Source organism: Onychostoma macrolepis, chromosome 02, assembly GCF_012432095.1.
Source record: "Onychostoma macrolepis isolate SWU-2019 chromosome 02, ASM1243209v1, whole genome shotgun sequence".
In the NCBI taxonomy this organism is placed as follows: Eukaryota; Metazoa; Chordata; class Actinopteri; order Cypriniformes; family Cyprinidae; genus Onychostoma; species Onychostoma macrolepis.
Genome location: NC_081156.1, coordinates 26,513,275 through 26,530,951, shown reverse-complemented (window position 1 = coordinate 26,530,951; position 17,677 = coordinate 26,513,275). Strand labels below are relative to the sequence as shown.

The window sequence follows — 17,677 nt, the reverse complement described above, 5'->3', positions numbered from 1 at the left end:
TGCAGTTAATGGGACACTTTTTTTTAAAGCATTTTACTGTACATGCTCATCTCACACTGATTATATAACTATTTTTAAACTATATGTTTTTTTTTCTTCTTCAGATTCCAATTTTATAGCATTTTATTATTGAAAAGATCAGTAAATTAATTCATTCAGACGTTAACATTGTTACAAATGTAAACATTGTTAAAAATAAACGCTCTTTTGGTCCTATTCATGGTTTCTACAAAAATGTTATACAGCAAAGCCACTTTCAACATAATAAAAATAAATGTTTCTTGAGCAGCAAATCAGCTTTGCATCACATGAATACATTTTCAAATAAATAAAAGTTGTTTTAAATTATAAACACATTTTTCAATATTACATTTTGATCAAATAAATGCAGTAAAGGAGTAAAATAAACTTGTTTTTAAAAACAGTTTTAGAAATCATAATTATGTTATATTTCTGATTCTTTGCCTGTTCGTGGCTAACATTGTGATGGTGTGCAATGCATGTTCTGTGGATATTTAACCGGCTGTGCTGTTGAGGTCTCCTCTGTCAGAGGTTTCTAGTTTCATCCTCTCTCTTGTCCCCTGAGAACTCAGTGTATGGCACCAACATCAATCTCTCTGGCAGGAAGTGCCCCTCTCGTGTGGCTGGAGAGGAGGGTACGGCCGTTATAAATCGCCACTGCTTTTCTCCTAGGGAAGAGTGTGAATATTAATTAATGTGGTGAAACAGTGACCCTTGGGCTGCAATTAATTTCAATTGAGGGGTGCCAGCAAGAACTCATGCAAACCGCATTAATGCTATTAAGTCTCCAAGGTTGTGATGTCCCTGAGGTATAGAAATATTCCAACTGCCAGATTATACATGACTCTCGTGATGAAAAAGAAAGTGCTGATTGAAATGTCCCCTTCATACAGAGATTTACCAGTGTCAGGCGTATACTGTGAAACACACTGCAATAACTCACAATGAATTATTAAAAAGCGCTTTGAATTCATTCCTTAGATGTCTATGAGCTCTGAATCATGTTTAAAGTGGACTACACAAGGGCACAATATTTGTTCACAACAATTTTACAGGAATGTTCATTATCTCCTAATAACCTTTTGTAATGTAGGGGAGAATAAAAGTTTTAGCCTTCAGGAAGCAGACATGCAGTTTGAAAGAGGCTGTGATACTTTACACTGTTAACTAAAACAAACATTATTTCAAACGGTATAGAGTATTACAGTTTGTTTTATTTTTATTTAATTATTTTTTTCATAAGGCTCACCCACATTAATTAAATACATGCATTGATATTATGGACCATGTCTTTCATCTTTTTATTGCATATCTTTGGTGGCATTGGCTCATTCACACGAAATGGTGCCATTAGTGACTGAAGATTTTTATTTATTTATTTATTTTCCAAATTTAATTATATCTGGTTAAAACTGAAGTTTAATTTATTACCAGGCGGGGGTTTACCAATTCACCAAGGACCACAAAAACGGAATATTCCCTCTGATATTCAGAATAGTGGTCAACAAATACGGGGTTTTCATTTGGTCAATATTAAATTACTACATCCAGTCTTAAACCTGCACTACAGTGTTTCACTGTCACAGAAGATTATAATTTTGTATATTTCTACTGTAGCCTACACTAATTGGTAAGTGAGTACGTTAGATTTGAGAAGCATCTCTCCGAGTTGCAGAGTAACGCACACATTATAATTTAGATAGATAGATAGATTTTTACCGAAACAGAAAACCATGTAATGTCTAATAAAAGAGTTTTGACATTTACACGAAAGATGTGGTTTATCCTCCACAACGCAGGGCGGCGCAGTGTCCGCGAGCGCACTTGTGTTCGGGGTCAAAGGTTATTTCACCATCCTCGTGTTGTCAGTGCTGTGAGGCAGTAAACTTCTAATAGGAAGGATCAAATAAACCAAGTAAGATCACACTTTCTCATATATGAAAATGAAATATATTGAAGTAATTCTATAGAGATTTACCACATATTATTCTTGTTATGGTATACGCAAATATTACATTATTTAACGGTTTGGCAACATTGTTATGTTGCTAAAAAGTAACGTTACATATGGCTTCACGTCAGTTGTTTAAAACATCATACTTTTATCTCTCATACGAGTGTGCGGTGTCCGATGTTTATTTAGATAAGTCTATCTCATTTAATGTAGAAGACACCGGAGATGTCGTGCTGGTAACACGCATCAGTATAACATAATATAACACCCAGTAAATACAGATTTTGAGTAAAAAATACAAGTGTTCAAATGTTTATTTTCTTTATAAGAGGTTTGGTGTAGTTGTGACAAACACCTAGTTCAATACTGTGTTGAATTACAATAATTGTGTAAAATATTATGCATTTTATCTTGCATTTTTGCTGTAGAGGTTAGTTGAACAACTACATAAATAAAGGTTTTCTGTGCTGTTATTTCACTGTTTATTGATTACATAATTTTGGACAAACAATATTTCGATATATTTTTTGACGTTTCCATGTACTAAATAACTTTTCATCAGAGTTCATTATAGACACTCCCACTCAAACACATACAATAATGCAGACAAACCTATAAACTGGTGTGAATGTAACAGAGCAACATTTTTGCAAATTAGTACAAAAGTGCACAAACAAACCCTAAACTTTCACAACCGTAGCCTTGATGTCTAAACCTATATTTATATAAAATATGTTTATTTGTATAGCGCTTTTCACAATACAAATTGTTGCAAAGCAGCTTTACAGGAAATTAAGTTTCTACAATATATTTATATATTGTAGAAACTTAATATATTTAACTTATGGCAAAATTTGGTAATTCTGTTTGTTGTCTGAGGGTTGGCATCCTCTGAGGTCCTCTGAGGGGTTGGCATCATCTCTTCTTAGGTGTTTGATCATCTCAGATCTTTTAAGGGTTGGATCCAGACTGAAGCTTGTGTAATTCCTAGTTACCCCGTGGCAGAAACAGAGAAACAAATAGAGACATAATTTGCGTAGCTGCTGTTCCATCCAAGCAAAAATGATATGTTCAACCCAAGCTAAAGAATAATAATGTGCGTTTGATCAGATATAACTGCAGTACAAGGTTATGAGATGCATTATATGAATGCTTGGCTAAATGTGTTTTTAATCTAGATTTAAACAGAGAGAGTGTGTCTGAACCTCGAACGTTATCAGGAAGGCTATTTAAGAGTTTGCGAGCCAAATGTGAAAAAGCTCTTCCTCCTTTAGTGGACTTTGCTATCCTAGGTACTACCAAAAGTCCAGAGTTTTGCGACCTTAGGGAGCGTGAAGGATTGTAGCGAGATAGAAGATTAGTTAGGTAGCTAAACCATTAAGGGCCTTATAGGCAAGTAATACTATTTTGTAACTGATATGGAACTTAATAGGTAGCCAGTGCAGAGACTGTAAAATTGGGGTAATATGATCATATTTTCTTGACCTGGTAAGGACTCTAGCTGTTGCATTTTGGACTACCTGTAGCTTGTTTATTGAAGATGCAGGACAACCAGCTAGCAGTGCATTACTATAGTCCAGCCTAGAGGTCATGAATGCATGAATTAGCTTTTCTGCATCGGAAACGGGTAACATGTTTCGTAGCTTTCTAAGATGGAAGAATGCTGTTTTTGTAACATAGGAAATATGATTTTCAGTTGCTGTCTTAATATAACACCCAGATTTTTGACTGTAGAGGAAGTAATAGTACATCCGTCTAGTTGCAAATTGTAATTCAATAGATTCTGTGTACTGTTTTTTGGTCCAATAAGTAATATCTCTGTCTTTTCTGAATTTAATAGGAGAAAATTATTGGTCATCCAATCTTTTACATTTTTAACACACTCTGTTAGCTTAGATAGTTCAGAAGTTTCATCTGGTCTTGTTGAGATATATAGTTGAGTATCATCAGCATAACAATGGAAACTAATCCAGTATTTTCTAATAATATTAATAAGGGAAAACATGTATATTGAAAATAGCAGAGAACCTAGGACAGATCCTTGTGGTACTCCATACTTTACTGGTGATAATTGAGATGACTCCCTGATAATTACGAAAAGCATTTTCTGTTCAATCTTGTAGGCCTATATATGTTTATACAGGCATTATTGTCTCTACAGCATAGTACATATGTGACCCTGGACCACAAAACCAGTCATAAGGGTCAAATATTTTTTTTAATTGAAAGATTTATTAAATCTGAATAAATAAATTTTCCATTGATGTATGGTTTGTTAGGATCGGACAATATTTGGCCGAGATACAACTAATTGAAAATCTGGAATCTGAGGGTGCAAAAAAATCTAAATATTGAGAAAATATTATCGCCTTTAAATTGTCGAAATGAAGTAGGGCTGCAACTAACGATTATTTTAATAATCGATTAATCTGTCGATTATTTTTTCGATTAATCGATGAATCGGATTTAAAAAAAAAAAAGCATTCATTTCCAACCCTTTATTCAAAAACAGAACTAAAATCTTTAGAAAGTGCACAAACATGTTGCTCCTTGAACATCCCTGAGCTGTTATAATAATAATAAAATAAAATAAAATGGACTAACACAAAAACATACACATGTATGCTTTACATCTGCCAAATATATAGACTTTTGGGAGTGCAAAAATTAAATAATTTAACAACACTGCGTCGTTAGCGTTGGTATTGTATCAGACACCTGCACTTAACATTATATGAAAATCAAGCTCAAATGGAGTTAATAATGTTTTGACCAGAGAATGACGGAGATGGAGTGTTTTGTCTGTCATTAGAACGGCTGTAACTGTTATCTGAAGCAGCAAGTGCATTATGCTTTCATCAACTTTTACAGGTTATATAACTTTGATTGTAGCTATATGGGCGCTTAGTTTTTCTTGTTGTTTAATACACTTGGCCAAAATCTCAAATTAAGCGCTTATGCACATAATGCACAGGATATTTAAAACGTATATAGACAGCAAATAACTAATTCTTCTCCACTCTTCAAACACACAAAAACATTATCCTTTACTGACATAGTGTTTGAGTAAAGAAAACGCTGTACTATTCAAACACCAATTATTTATTCACCCTTGCATTGCGAAAAAGCAGAGATCTCATCTTCTCCAGGCTGTGCGCGCGTCAATCTGAACGGAGGCGGGGTGAAGTTACGAGGTCTCGCTGAGAGCTCGATGATCCAATGGCGTTCAGTTTTACTGACAAGTTATTTTAATGCTTATCATTGGTTTACTATTTTTAAAACTCTCTGATTTAAAATAATAAAACGAATTATAAGCGACTCAAGTTTGGATAATTTTTCACAGCACCTGACTGGGCTAGGGTATGGCAACTGCCATACTCTGCCATACGCAAACACCGCCCCTGCTCCCACACCTTGGATGACTTGGGTCGCACGGATTTCTCTGCCTCCGCCATGTATCTTTCCTCTACCTCCGCTCGTTTTTTTTGTTTTTTTTACTTTTGTTTTTTATTTATGAGGCGCCAAACTCTGCTAGCATCCGTGCCGAGAGAGACCGAGTGTGTTCACTCCGCTCCGCTCAACTAAAGTTTTTTTTTTTTTTTAATAATCAAACGTCTCGCGTCGCGCGACACAACGAATCGATTATGAAATTCGTTGCCAACGCTTTTAGTAATCGATTTTTATCGATTTAATCGATTCGTTGTTGCAGCCCTAAAATGAAGTTCTTAGCAATGTATATTACTAATCGAAAATTAAGTTTTGATATATTTATGGTAGAAAATTTACAAAATATCTTCAAGGAACATGATCTTTACTTAATATACTAATGATTTTTAGCATAAAAGAAAAATCTATAATTTTGACCCATACAATGTATTGTTGGCTATTGCTATAAATATACCCGTGCTACTTATGACTGGTTTTGTGGTCCAGGGTCACATATGATTTTTATTACTAATCTGTCCCCAATCATTAGATTTTAAATGAATTTGCTCCATTTTAACTTAAATATTGCATTAATTGAAAAATACTATAAAATTAGTTTTCTCTAATATTTTTCTCTTTTTTTTAATATATAGAAATGAACAGTGCTTAATTTAGAGGATCATGAAATAAACAAATAGAAAATAAATATAATTAAACTAACATGTAATGCATTAAATTCACTCAAATTTGGTCTTTGGGCAGTTTAGACTGTCAGAATCACAAATGTGACCCAAATTTAAAAATATCATGAAAGAATTTGATTCATAATCGCTGTATATTTTTCTGCAGTCATGTCGTACACGTGCATCAGCTGCCGTGTGCAGTTCTCTGATGGGGAGGTCCAGCGGGCACATTATAAAACAGACTGGCACCGCTACAATCTGAAGAGAAAGGTTGCAGACATGCCTCCGGTCACCGCAGAAAACTTCCAGGAGCGAGTGCTGGCACAGCGGGCAGCGGCTGAGCAGCAGAGTCAGAGCGGCGGCACCTACTGCGCCACCTGCAACAAAAAATTCTCCACTGACAATGCTTACGGCAATCACATCCAATCCAATAAGCACCAGCAGGCTGAGAGGAAAGCCTTGGCTGCCGCCCAGGAGACTGTCCAGCGAATGAATGAGAAGAATCTAGAGAAAGGGGCGGAGCTAGATAAAGACGCACAGAATGAAGCGCTTCAGAAAGCACTCAGGGAGCAGCAGAGACACACTCCCTCTAAAGCCACACCCACAGAGAAACGGGTCAGAACACGGCCGGACAAACCGCCTCGGCTGCAGTGGTTCGAGCAGCAGGCCAAGAAGATCGCAGGGGAGGAGGGTGAAGAAGAGGAGGAGGAGGAGGGTAAGAATGGTTTACAATAAAATGCAATTTTAATTTCAGTTTTTGAATTTAAAATTACTGTTTTAGCATGATTGTTTACATTGAATATTGCCAAAGCATTATGACAGGAAAAGGAAAATATACAGTAAAAGTAACAAATAACAGTAAAAAAATTATTAAAGTAAGGTGCTAGGTAATTAATAAATTTAAGATTAAAAAATAATTAAAAGTACAATATAAATCATAACAAAACATCTTTCTGACGATAAATACAACGAAATACACACAATAAAATCACTGTTGCCTTGCAGCTGTCACTTTTGGCTTGCTCAGTTTAAAAGACAGTTAATATTTAGTGATATTATTGATTTAAATGTGCTGACACTTTTAAATGAGAACAAAATTTGAACTGAATTGAGCTGGATAATGGCACTATTGTCTTTTGTAGTGTTATATGAACTTACCAACATTGACAGTTATTGAACTGAATTGAATCAACATTGAACTGAATTGAACTATCATCTGTTGAGCTGCTTTAGAGTTGAAAGTCAATTAGTTTCATAATTGATGAATTTTACATGCACACTGCAATTGTCATGTTTAATAATATGAAGATGCTTTAAAACAGTCTGTGTTGTAGAAAGTTACATATAAATAATTCTGACTTGACTGATTTGCTAATTAAGAATCTCGGTTTTTCTTTGAAGAATGGGAGGATGTTGATGAGGATATGGATGGTGATGATGATGATGATGATGATGAAGAAGAGGAGGAGGAAGAGATGGAGGAGGACTCCACATCTGGGGCAGCTCCGGCTCCTGGGGTCATCCCAGTGACAGACTGTCTGTTCTGCGGACATCATTCACACTCACTCGCCCGAAACATGACGCACATGACCAAAACACACAGCTTCTTCCTCCCTGATATTGAGTATCTGGTGGACCTGAGAGGATTTATTTTATACCTGGGTAAGCCAGAGAAAGAACTGAAGTTGTCTTTCAAAATATTAATTATGAATTTGCGTTAATCTGTGTGTTTCTCTGTAGGAGAGAAGGTTGGTGTTGGTAAGGTGTGCTTATGGTGTAACGAAAAAGGGAAGTCGTTCTACACTACAGAAGCAGTTCAGGCACACATGACCGACAAGAGTCACTGCAAACTATTCACAGACGGAGACGCCGCACTTGAGTTCGCAGACTTCTATGACTTCAGGTACACATTTGTTAAAATGTTTTGTTATAAGGTGTTTTGTTGGATTGTCATTTTATATCACATGATTTGTAAGTAAATAAAAAATGACTGAAAGTGAAGTGACATGTGGCCAAGTATGGTTACCCATACTCAAAATTTGTGCTCTGCATTTAACCCATCCAAAGTGCACACACACAGCAGTGAACACACACACACAGTGAACACACACCCGGAGCAGTGGGCAGCCATTTATGCTGGGGGTTCAGTGCCTGTCTTAAGGGCACCTCAGTCGTGGTATTGAGCGCTGTACATTCACTCCCCCACCTACAATTCCTGACGGACCTGAGACTCAAACTCACAACCTTTAGGTTACGAGTCCGACTCTAACCATTAGGCCACGACTTCCCCACAAACTGTGAGCAATGCTTGTGCATCTTGCTTAATATTAATTAAGTTGTATTAACCCTAGGTACTAATTTGAACAAACTTCTATGACTTGAAGTACTAAGAAATTAACATTAGCCTACATTATTAAATTAATCAGTAATGCAACACATTCATTTTTTTTTTTTTTTTTTTTTGCTTTCTGATTTAAAATAGATTTCTTGGGTGACATTTTTAGTTGTAACGTCTAGATAGAAAAGGTAAACACCATCAGCAGTAATATTTAAAATAAAATGTATTTTAAATGTGAGCAATAATCATTGTCCCTCTAAACATACAGGAGCAGTTATCCTGATGCTAAAGATGGAGATGATGTGGAGATGAAGGATGGTGAACTGCCTGATGAAAAGACTGTAGCATTTGATGATGAGACTCTGGAGCTCACTTTGCCCTCAGGTACTGATGAACAGCTGTATTTACAACACGTTTCTGTTTAACCGTTATGTTGACATTTAATTATGACATTGGCTTGATATTTAGATGAAATATTTAGCATGCCAGGAAATATTTCCTTTTGAAGAATAATTATACCTAACTGATTCCATCAGGCTTTTACTCTTGAAAGTAATTTTCTCCTGATATGAGCATGTAATTCAAAATTAAAATGCATATAAAAACAAACTTTGTTGTTGCTGTTTGTTACAGGTGCAAAGATTGGCCATCGCTCCCTAATGAGGTACTATAAGCAGAGGTTTGGTGTTCAGAGGGCATTGGTTCCAGCTCATAACCAGAAGGCTGTTGGTCGAGTCCTTAAACAGTACAAAGCACTTGGATGGGCAGGAGACTTTGGTAAGTTAGGTTTGCAAAGTCAGGACTGTCAAAGAGGGGCCCAGTAAATATTTTATTGATGGTCCAGGCAAGGATTTATCCAGCATTTGGTTTTGTTGATATGGAAGATCGTGTGGCTCTTCCTTTCCTTTCCTTATCTTTGTCTGGTGGTAGTTAACTTTATTTCTGCACCATTGATTGTTTAAACCGTGTCTTCTCTTGCAGGTAAAGGCTTTGTGAGCCAGCAGCAGAAGGACATGCAGTACGTGCGGAGGATGAAGTCCAAGTGGATGCTGAAGATGGGCATGAGCAATAACACCACCAAACAGACCCATTTCAGAGCACAAGTCATGTTCTAAACTAATTAGTAGCATCAGCATCAGTAGATATTCAACTTTTCAGAGTTATTAACAGTAGTCTGAAATGATAGCCTGTGTGTTGATTCAGCTGACATGTGAAGTGCTGTTAATGTGATTAATAAAGTTGGAACTTCATGCATGAATGTATATAAGGCAAAATTGTGCTTAGATATCCAAATTATGTGCTTTTCCAGCATCAACATGAGATTGCTACATTAGGGTTTGAAAATTGTTCATAATGATTAGCATTTACAATTGTAATACTCCTTGTAAAAAACAAAACATATTATAATAACCTACTTCAGATTTATAATACTGTATAAATTATCAATAAAATAAGCAATGCCTGACTCCATGTTTGGTGTTTTTTTTTTTTTTTTTTCCCAGAAAATAAAGATTAAAATATGTGACCCTCTCTGTGAAATCCAGGCTAAAGTCTCAAAATCTGAGATAAGCATCAAAGTTTGATTTCAACCATTAATTTCACTATGATTTCAACCTTTGACATGGTCTAAGTCAGTAATAAATATATCAGTTTCATTTTCACAGAATGTTCTTTACCATATGAAGGATGATTGAATATAGAAACCAGTAAATCACCAAAAAATGACTTTAGCTGGGTTTTCACAGCCGGGGTCACATATTATCAGTTAAACGTACACGATGCCATTGTCTTATAATATGTGTGGTATAAAAATATATATATACACATACAATTATAATAAAGGAACCACACGCTTTCCCTCTGGATAAATGAGCGCCATTTTACTCCTCGCCAATAGACCGCGCTGTTTCACTTTGTAACCCTATTGCAAAAACCCAAAGGTCACGAGGAAGTTAATCATAACATTTGAGCAGAACTGTGTTGTAGGAAAAGTGTTGGAAGATTAATTGCCTTTGTGATATAATGTGAAACCAGCAGAAACTCCCTACACCTCTGATACAGTAGGTATCCTACCTGATATGTTTTGTAGCAAGATTTAGAATAAATTTAACGAATGTTAATGAACTAAGGGTCAAAGCACCAACAAGTCAGGTGTATTAAAGCTGTTAAATTAACCCTTTAATGTAACAAATGCAGACAGAAACCATGGGAAATGTATTTCATTTGCATTTTCTAGCTACTTGGGTCAGTAGTATTTGTCGTTATGAGCCTTTACCAAACTGTTCACTGACCATCTATGTTATTATAATTATGCAGTGACGTAAAATAAATATAACCCTCTATATTATAAAGTAATAATATATCACAGTGTAATATATAATATGTTTATATTCTGGTATAACATACATTAAATGTATTAGGTTTATATTCTGATACACCATTATTATTACTATTATGGAACATGTAAACGGATTGCCACATTACCATATTCAAGATAAGATAATATATTGTGTTCTAGAAATATGATTACTGTGTATTGTGATCACTGTAATGGATTTGCTAGCTCACTGTATCAACCATTTACTCCTATGTGATAAGACTGAAGTTAATGTGCATCTAATTGTGTTATCTGCTCATTGGATGAGTGGTAGAATAAACTTAAGTACAATTTTGCAGTTAGAAATGTAAATAATCTGTGTCATGTTCTTTCCACTATAGATATGGGGATGTTTCAGAGGTTTGCAAGACTTCCTCTGAAGTCCACATATATTTGGTCTCTGTGCCCACAGTACAGCACTGGTCTCACTGCAGCAGGCAGAGCTCTGATAGTGCGCTCCAGCCAGCAGATTCAGCATCGCTGTGTGCACAGCAGAGGGTTGGGAGCCAGTCCAGGCAACCCGGGTGCTGCCCCACCACGCTTACCCTTCTCCAGGGTCACACAGGAAGACCTTGCCTTCTTTAGAACACTGCTGCCTGGAAGAACCATCACTGATCCAGACCTGCTAAAGTCCAACAATGTAGACTGGCTTAAGACAGTGGAAGGTGAACTCAATTTGTATTTCCTAAAGAATAGTTTTCAAGTTTTATGTATGGTTTATCTATAAGTAAGTGAGCGTTTGTCACATTTTAGTTTAAAGGTTTGGGGTCAGGAATATTTTAAAACAGTAAGTTCATTAAATATTATTACAATTTAAAACAACTTTTTTATTTTAAGTTTATTTACATTTATATATATATATATATATATATATATATATATATATATATATATATATATATACAGTAGTGGTCAGAATTATTGGCACCTTTGTAAAAATGTAAAATATGACCAAAGAAGGCCGTGAAAATTAATCTGCATTGTTAATCCTTTTGATATTTTATTTTAAAAATTCACAAAAATCTAACCTTTCATTGGATAATAAGAAATTAAAATGGGGGGAAATATCATTATGAAATAAATGTTTTTCTCAAATACACATTGGACACAATTATTGGTACCCCTAGAAATTCTTATGAGTAAAATATCTCTGAAGTATATTCCCATTCATATTCACAATTTTGAGCACTCCAGGGTGATTATGAACATAAAATTATCCAGCCATGGCTTCCTGTTTCACAGAAATATAAATAGAAGGGAAAACAAAACAAAGGCCAAATTCCCTTAATCATCCATCACAATGAGAAAAACCAAAGAATATATTTCTGATGTGCAGCAAAAGATAATTGAGCTTCACAAATTAGTGAAGTGGCTTTAAGAAAAGAGCTAGAGCAGTGAAAATTCCCATTTCCACCATCAGGGAAATAATTAAGAATTTCCAATCAACATAACGTGTTACGAAACTGTCTGGAAGAGGACGTGTGTCTACATCGTCCTAATGCACGGTGAGAAGGAGAGTTTGAGTGGCTAAAGACTCTCCGAGGACCACAGCTGGAGAATTGCAGAAAATAGTTGAGTCTCGGGGTCAGAAAACCTTAAATAAAATTTGTCAAACAGCACCTACATCACCACATGTTGTTTGGGAGGGTTTCAAGAAAAATTCTCCTCGCTCATCCAAAAACAAACTCCAGCATATTCAGTTATCAGACACGACTGGAACTTCAAATGGGACTGGCTTCTATGATCAGATGAAACTAAAAAAATGAGCTTTTTAGCAGCAAACAGTCAAGATAGGTTTGGTGAACACAGGGATATTTCTGCTGGAGGTCCTGGACATCTAGTTTAGACACATGGCATCATGGATTCTATCAAGTACCAACAGATGAAAAAATCTATAAGTGACTGACTCTGTTAGAAATCGTATTATGGGCCATGTTTGGATCTTCCAACCTTACAATAATCCAAACACAAACCTCAAAAATGGGTCACTGAGCACAAAACCAAGCTTCTGCTATGGCCATTCCAGTCCTCTGATCTGAACCCTGTAGAAAATGAGTGGTGAACTGAAGAGAAGAAGCTCTAACATGGAGCTGGGAATCTAAAGGGTCTGGAGTGATTCTGGATGAAGGAATGGTCTCTGATCTCTTGTCAGGTGTTCTCTAACCTCATCAGGCATTATAGGAGAATATTTTGAGCTGTTAAACTGGCAAATGGAGGTTTCAAAAAGTATTGAATAAAAGGTTCTCAAGAAAGAAACCCTTATTATTATCAATATTGAAAACAGTTGTGCTGCTGCTGCTTCATATTTTTGTGGAAAACATTTTTTTCAGGATTCTTTGATGAATAGAAGTTCAAAAGAACAATATTTGTTTAAATTCAAAATGTCTTTACTGTCACTTGATCAATTTAATCTGTCTTGCTGAATAAAATAATTATTTCTTTCAAACAACAATAAAACAATCTAAAGATTCCGAAGATTCTAAATACAATCTAAAGATAGTGTTTAGACACACTAAGTGTAGTGTTATATATTTAAATTAATGGGTGTGTTTTTCTTGAAGGTAATAGTGAAGTACTCCTGAGACCCAAAACAACAGAAGAGGTGTCTCAGATTCTTAGGTCAGTTTTCCATGATCATATTGACTTTTACAGCTGGTTACAAAAATTGTACTATTAAATTATCCATGTTTTTCACAGGTACTGTAATGAGCGGAATCTGGCAGTGTGTCCGCAGGGAGGAAACACAGGTCTGGTGGGAGGAAGTGTCCCTGTTTTTGATGAGATCATCCTTTCCACTGCTTTAATGAACCAAGTCATCTCATTCAACAACATCTCAGGTGTGTTTGCTAAATCACCTCGTTATCTATTGTAACTTTTCATGAAGCATCTGTCATCAGTGACAAATTTAAATATAAAACAAGTCAAAATCATACCTTAATACATTTCTTGAGAGGATATTTGTTTGGCTTCCAGGTATCCTCACTTGTCAGGCAGGCTGTGTGTTGGAGAACCTGTCTAACTATCTAGAGGAAAGAGACTTCATCATGCCGCTGGATCTAGGGGCGAAGGGAAGCTGCCATATCGGAGGGAATGTGTCCACTAATGCAGGTGGTCTCAGACTTTTGCGCTACGGGTCGCTTCGAGGAACAGTTCTGGGCCTGGAAGTGGTGAGGAGGACCTCCACTTTAACAGAAATAAACCCCCTAGACATTCTGATGGATGATGTTCCATTAAAAAAACACATAGAACTGACTCAACATAGACAATGAAGGTGTCAAATTAGTATATATTTCTTGCTCATATATGATTATTCCAGATACATTTTAATAATAATACATTCATGCTTTTGTGAAATCAGCCTCTTTTTGTATGATGAAAAGGATCTAAATGGCTTTAAGTTGTATTCTTGTATGTCTCACATGTGTAGGTTTTGGCAGATGGGCGGGCTTTGAACTGCCTGGCCACACTTCGCAAGGACAACACTGGTTATGACCTCAAGCAGCTTTTCATTGGCTCAGAAGGGACATTAGGAGTCGTTACTGCAGTTTCCATCCTGTGCCCCCGCAAGCCTAAAGCTGTCAATGTAGCTTTTTTAGGTAAAATGACACATCAAATGTAAAGCACATTTTAAACTTGTTAATGTGTTAAGGGCCGTTCACATCAAATTGATAAATATAACTATAAAGTTTTAATAATCATTCTAATTCTATGACAGAATGCTTGAGAAGAGCTTCCTATGAGAAGAGCTTGAGCATTAAAGCAGCAGATTACATAACTGCAGTGCGTACTTATAATAAACAGAAGGTTATTATCTTTTGGTGTGGATGCTAATATAGTTATCGTTTCAGTTAATGCTCAGTTCTCCTTTTCATGCAAATAGTGTGGCTAAAAAACTTATTGCAGCTCCTCATGTATCCTGCAGGGTGCTCCAGCTTCCAGCAACTGCTGGAAACATTTCAGTGTTGTAGAGGGATGCTGGGAGAGATCCTGTCTGCTTTTGAGTTTTTAGATGCCTCCTGTATGAGCCTTCTGGAGAAGCATCTGAAACTCACCAATCCCATCACAGGTAAACACTAGTGTCTTTACTATTTCAAAGACAACTCCGTTATCTGTGTTCTTAACTTTGAGATATAATGGAAGTAGTGACATATTTTCTTTTGTGACATGCATCCAAGTGAGGTGGACTATCGGAAAATACATAGAATTGGGGACTTGGTTCTGTTCAGTAGTTATTCATTAGATTTCATTCATTAGCAGATTTTAATGTGAGCTTAAAGGTCAATTGTAAGAAAGGGACAGGGTTAAAGCAGACTGTATGATTGGAGAAGTCCAGAATATATCATCAGAGAGAAGTTTATTAATTGACCAGAAGACTAAAGTAAAAAAATACTCCGCATGGCTGAATCATTCACAATAAGATCAATAAAATGCATTTAGAAAATCCATACGGTGTGAATTTTCAATTCATGCCAACTTTTGGTAGGTAGATGTTTTAAAAATGTTGGATAACCGTCATTTCTGTTTTTTATTGGACTTATTGGAATGATATGTGTTGCAGAAAGTCCCTTTTACATTGTCATTGAGACTGCTGGATCCAACGCAACACATGATGAAGAAAAACTACACAAATTCCTTGAGGAGGTCATGACATCATCTCTAGTAAATGATGGGACAGTTGCAACAGAGGCGACAAAAATCAAGGCACTCCGCTCACTTGTTGATTAGCAGAATTCAACGTGATTTTGAATTTGACGTTTGTTCTGTCTAGTGCTGAAGATCTTGTGTCATTCACAGGCATTGTGGTCTTTGAGGGAGAGAGTCACAGAAGCTCTGACACATGATGGCTACACCTATAAATATGACATTTCCCTCCCAGTGGAAAAGATCTACGATTTAGTCCAAGACATGAGGGGGCACCTTGGAGACATGGCCAAGAATGTTGTGGGCTATGGACATGTTGGTATGGCTACCTTTTTGTCTTACAATAATTGCTGGACTGTTTTGAGTCAGAAGCTGGAATACACCACACAACTTTTGCCTAGTTTTTTGCCCCGATTTGCAGTCTGGAGAAGTTGAGGTTAGTTACTGAAAGTTATAGCTAGTCTGCAGATTTTGGGCAGTCAGAGTTGACAGATGTCTTAGAAAATCATGTAATGAATGAAATTGTGCGCAGTCACTATTTACAGAGTGTGTGATGTCTAGTGTTTTAAAAGACAACTTTCAAAATCATTCAAAAATCTTACCAACACTAAACTTTTGAACAGCAGTATACGTATGTGCACAAACCCTCAAACCTTGCCCATAATGCTCTCGGTTTTTAAGTATTTTTTTATATTTCAGGTGATGGAAATCTTCATCTGAACATCACTTCCCCTTCTAAAGACCCCACTCTACTGGCTGCCATTGAGCCGTATGTGTACAATTGGACATCCGAATGGAAAGGCAGCATCAGCGCAGAGCATGGGCTCGGTCTGAAGAAGAGAAACTACATTTACTACAGTAAACCCTCAGAGGCTGTCGCCCTCATGGGCAGCATTAAAGCCATGCTGGATCCTAAGGGCATTCTCAACCCTTACAAAACACTGCCAGACAATATACACGAGTAGTTTAATGGTGTTCATGATTTATATGAAAAATAAGGCTGTTTTTATTTTGCCACGTTGTTATTGTAATAATATTGAATGGACTAATAGATCAAACTCTTAAGTATTTCATTTGTTCAGTCTTATGTTTTAGAAGTCATGCTTTAAAGCTATACTATGTGTCTTTTTGCACTCTAGTGGTTGAAGAATGAACTTCAAGTAATTTGTGGAGGAATACTGTTTTGGTTAGGCTCCGCTACTCTGCTCGGGTTAATCTGATAGCCCGTGGTAACAGATAATCAGTGCAAATGTCGCTAACAATATGCATATCTTATATGTAATCTTATTTACATCCTATGCATATATATAGCTAACAACATCAAACTCTCCCAGTACTGAAATTCAGGAAATATGCGAAATAAGGAGTTATGTAATTTATATACCGTTGTTGTTTTGACATGGGAAAATCAGTCGTTTTAAAAGAATGTTACAAAAGTTAGGCAAGGCTGACATTAGCCATAACTATGTCTATTCATAAGATAAGGTGTAACGATGGAAACTATTACTTGGAAAGGCTATTTATAGGCAAATAGACCAAAGTATTATCTGATTTAGAGGTTGGTGTTGTTACCAACATAAACCGTTTAGTGAGCCTAGTCAGTGCACAGCTAATGGACTGCGATGCTGTGCAAACTATGTTGATTCGTGTTTTATTGCTGGTAATAACACTTTCCCTTTCCTTGCTAACTCTTTTCTCTTCGAGGTTACAAGCTACCTACAGTATAATGATGGGTGCTTTCGAAACACTGCTTTGTGAAGCTTCGAAACCTTTGTAAATCATTTGTTTTGAACCAGTGATTCCGAGCTTGTATCAAACTGCCAAAGTCATGTGATTTTCAGTAAAGGACACTTCTTTATGTCATGACAGTTTCAAAACGTGGATCTCTGAACCCATGAACCAGTGTCTGTATGATTTTTACCTGATCTTGGATCAGTTTTACAAATTTGTAGACATTGTGAGTGACACAATATAATATAAAGGATGGAGTTAACAGTCTCTTTAACCAAGGTCTCCTTAAAAACAAACAGAACAAGCCCTACAACTAAATATAATTACCCACATTATACAGAAACTTAATATATAATGGAATTCCTTTATTTATGGTTATGACAAACACACATGGACAAATGATGAAAATATACATAATTATAGGCTTACCATAGTGATTTAGGTTAAGGCAAATGTTTTATGTATTCACTCACTAAGTAAAATTTGTGAATTCTGAATAAAACCAC

The 17,677-nt window shown here is 36.2% G+C and overlaps 2 protein-coding genes across 2 annotated transcripts; both read left to right on the top strand.

Moving 5' to 3' along the window:
- The first annotated feature begins 1,820 nt into the window (after positions 1 to 1,820).
- znf622 (zinc finger protein 622) lies at positions 1,821 to 9,887 on the top strand. The gene is made up of 7 exons (XM_058765695.1): positions 1,821 to 1,936; positions 6,251 to 6,799; positions 7,486 to 7,746; positions 7,825 to 7,987; positions 8,691 to 8,806; positions 9,056 to 9,199; positions 9,404 to 9,887. Exons 2-7 carry the CDS (start codon positions 6,253 to 6,255, stop codon positions 9,535 to 9,537), a joined length of 1,365 nt encoding a protein of 454 aa, XP_058621678.1. The 5' UTR covers positions 1,821 to 1,936; positions 6,251 to 6,252; the 3' UTR covers positions 9,538 to 9,887.
- A 456-nt stretch (positions 9,888 to 10,343) lies between these two features.
- Positions 10,344 to 17,303, top strand: d2hgdh (D-2-hydroxyglutarate dehydrogenase). Its single transcript, XM_058747732.1, has 10 exons — positions 10,344 to 10,482; positions 11,141 to 11,464; positions 13,361 to 13,418; positions 13,497 to 13,636; positions 13,773 to 13,966; positions 14,227 to 14,395; positions 14,722 to 14,865; positions 15,358 to 15,500; positions 15,594 to 15,759; positions 16,140 to 17,303. The coding sequence occupies exons 2-10, from the start codon at positions 11,143 to 11,145 to the stop codon at positions 16,403 to 16,405; spliced, it is 1,602 nt and encodes a 533-aa protein (XP_058603715.1). The 5' UTR covers positions 10,344 to 10,482; positions 11,141 to 11,142; the 3' UTR covers positions 16,406 to 17,303.
- The last annotated feature ends 374 nt before the right edge of the window (positions 17,304 to 17,677 follow it).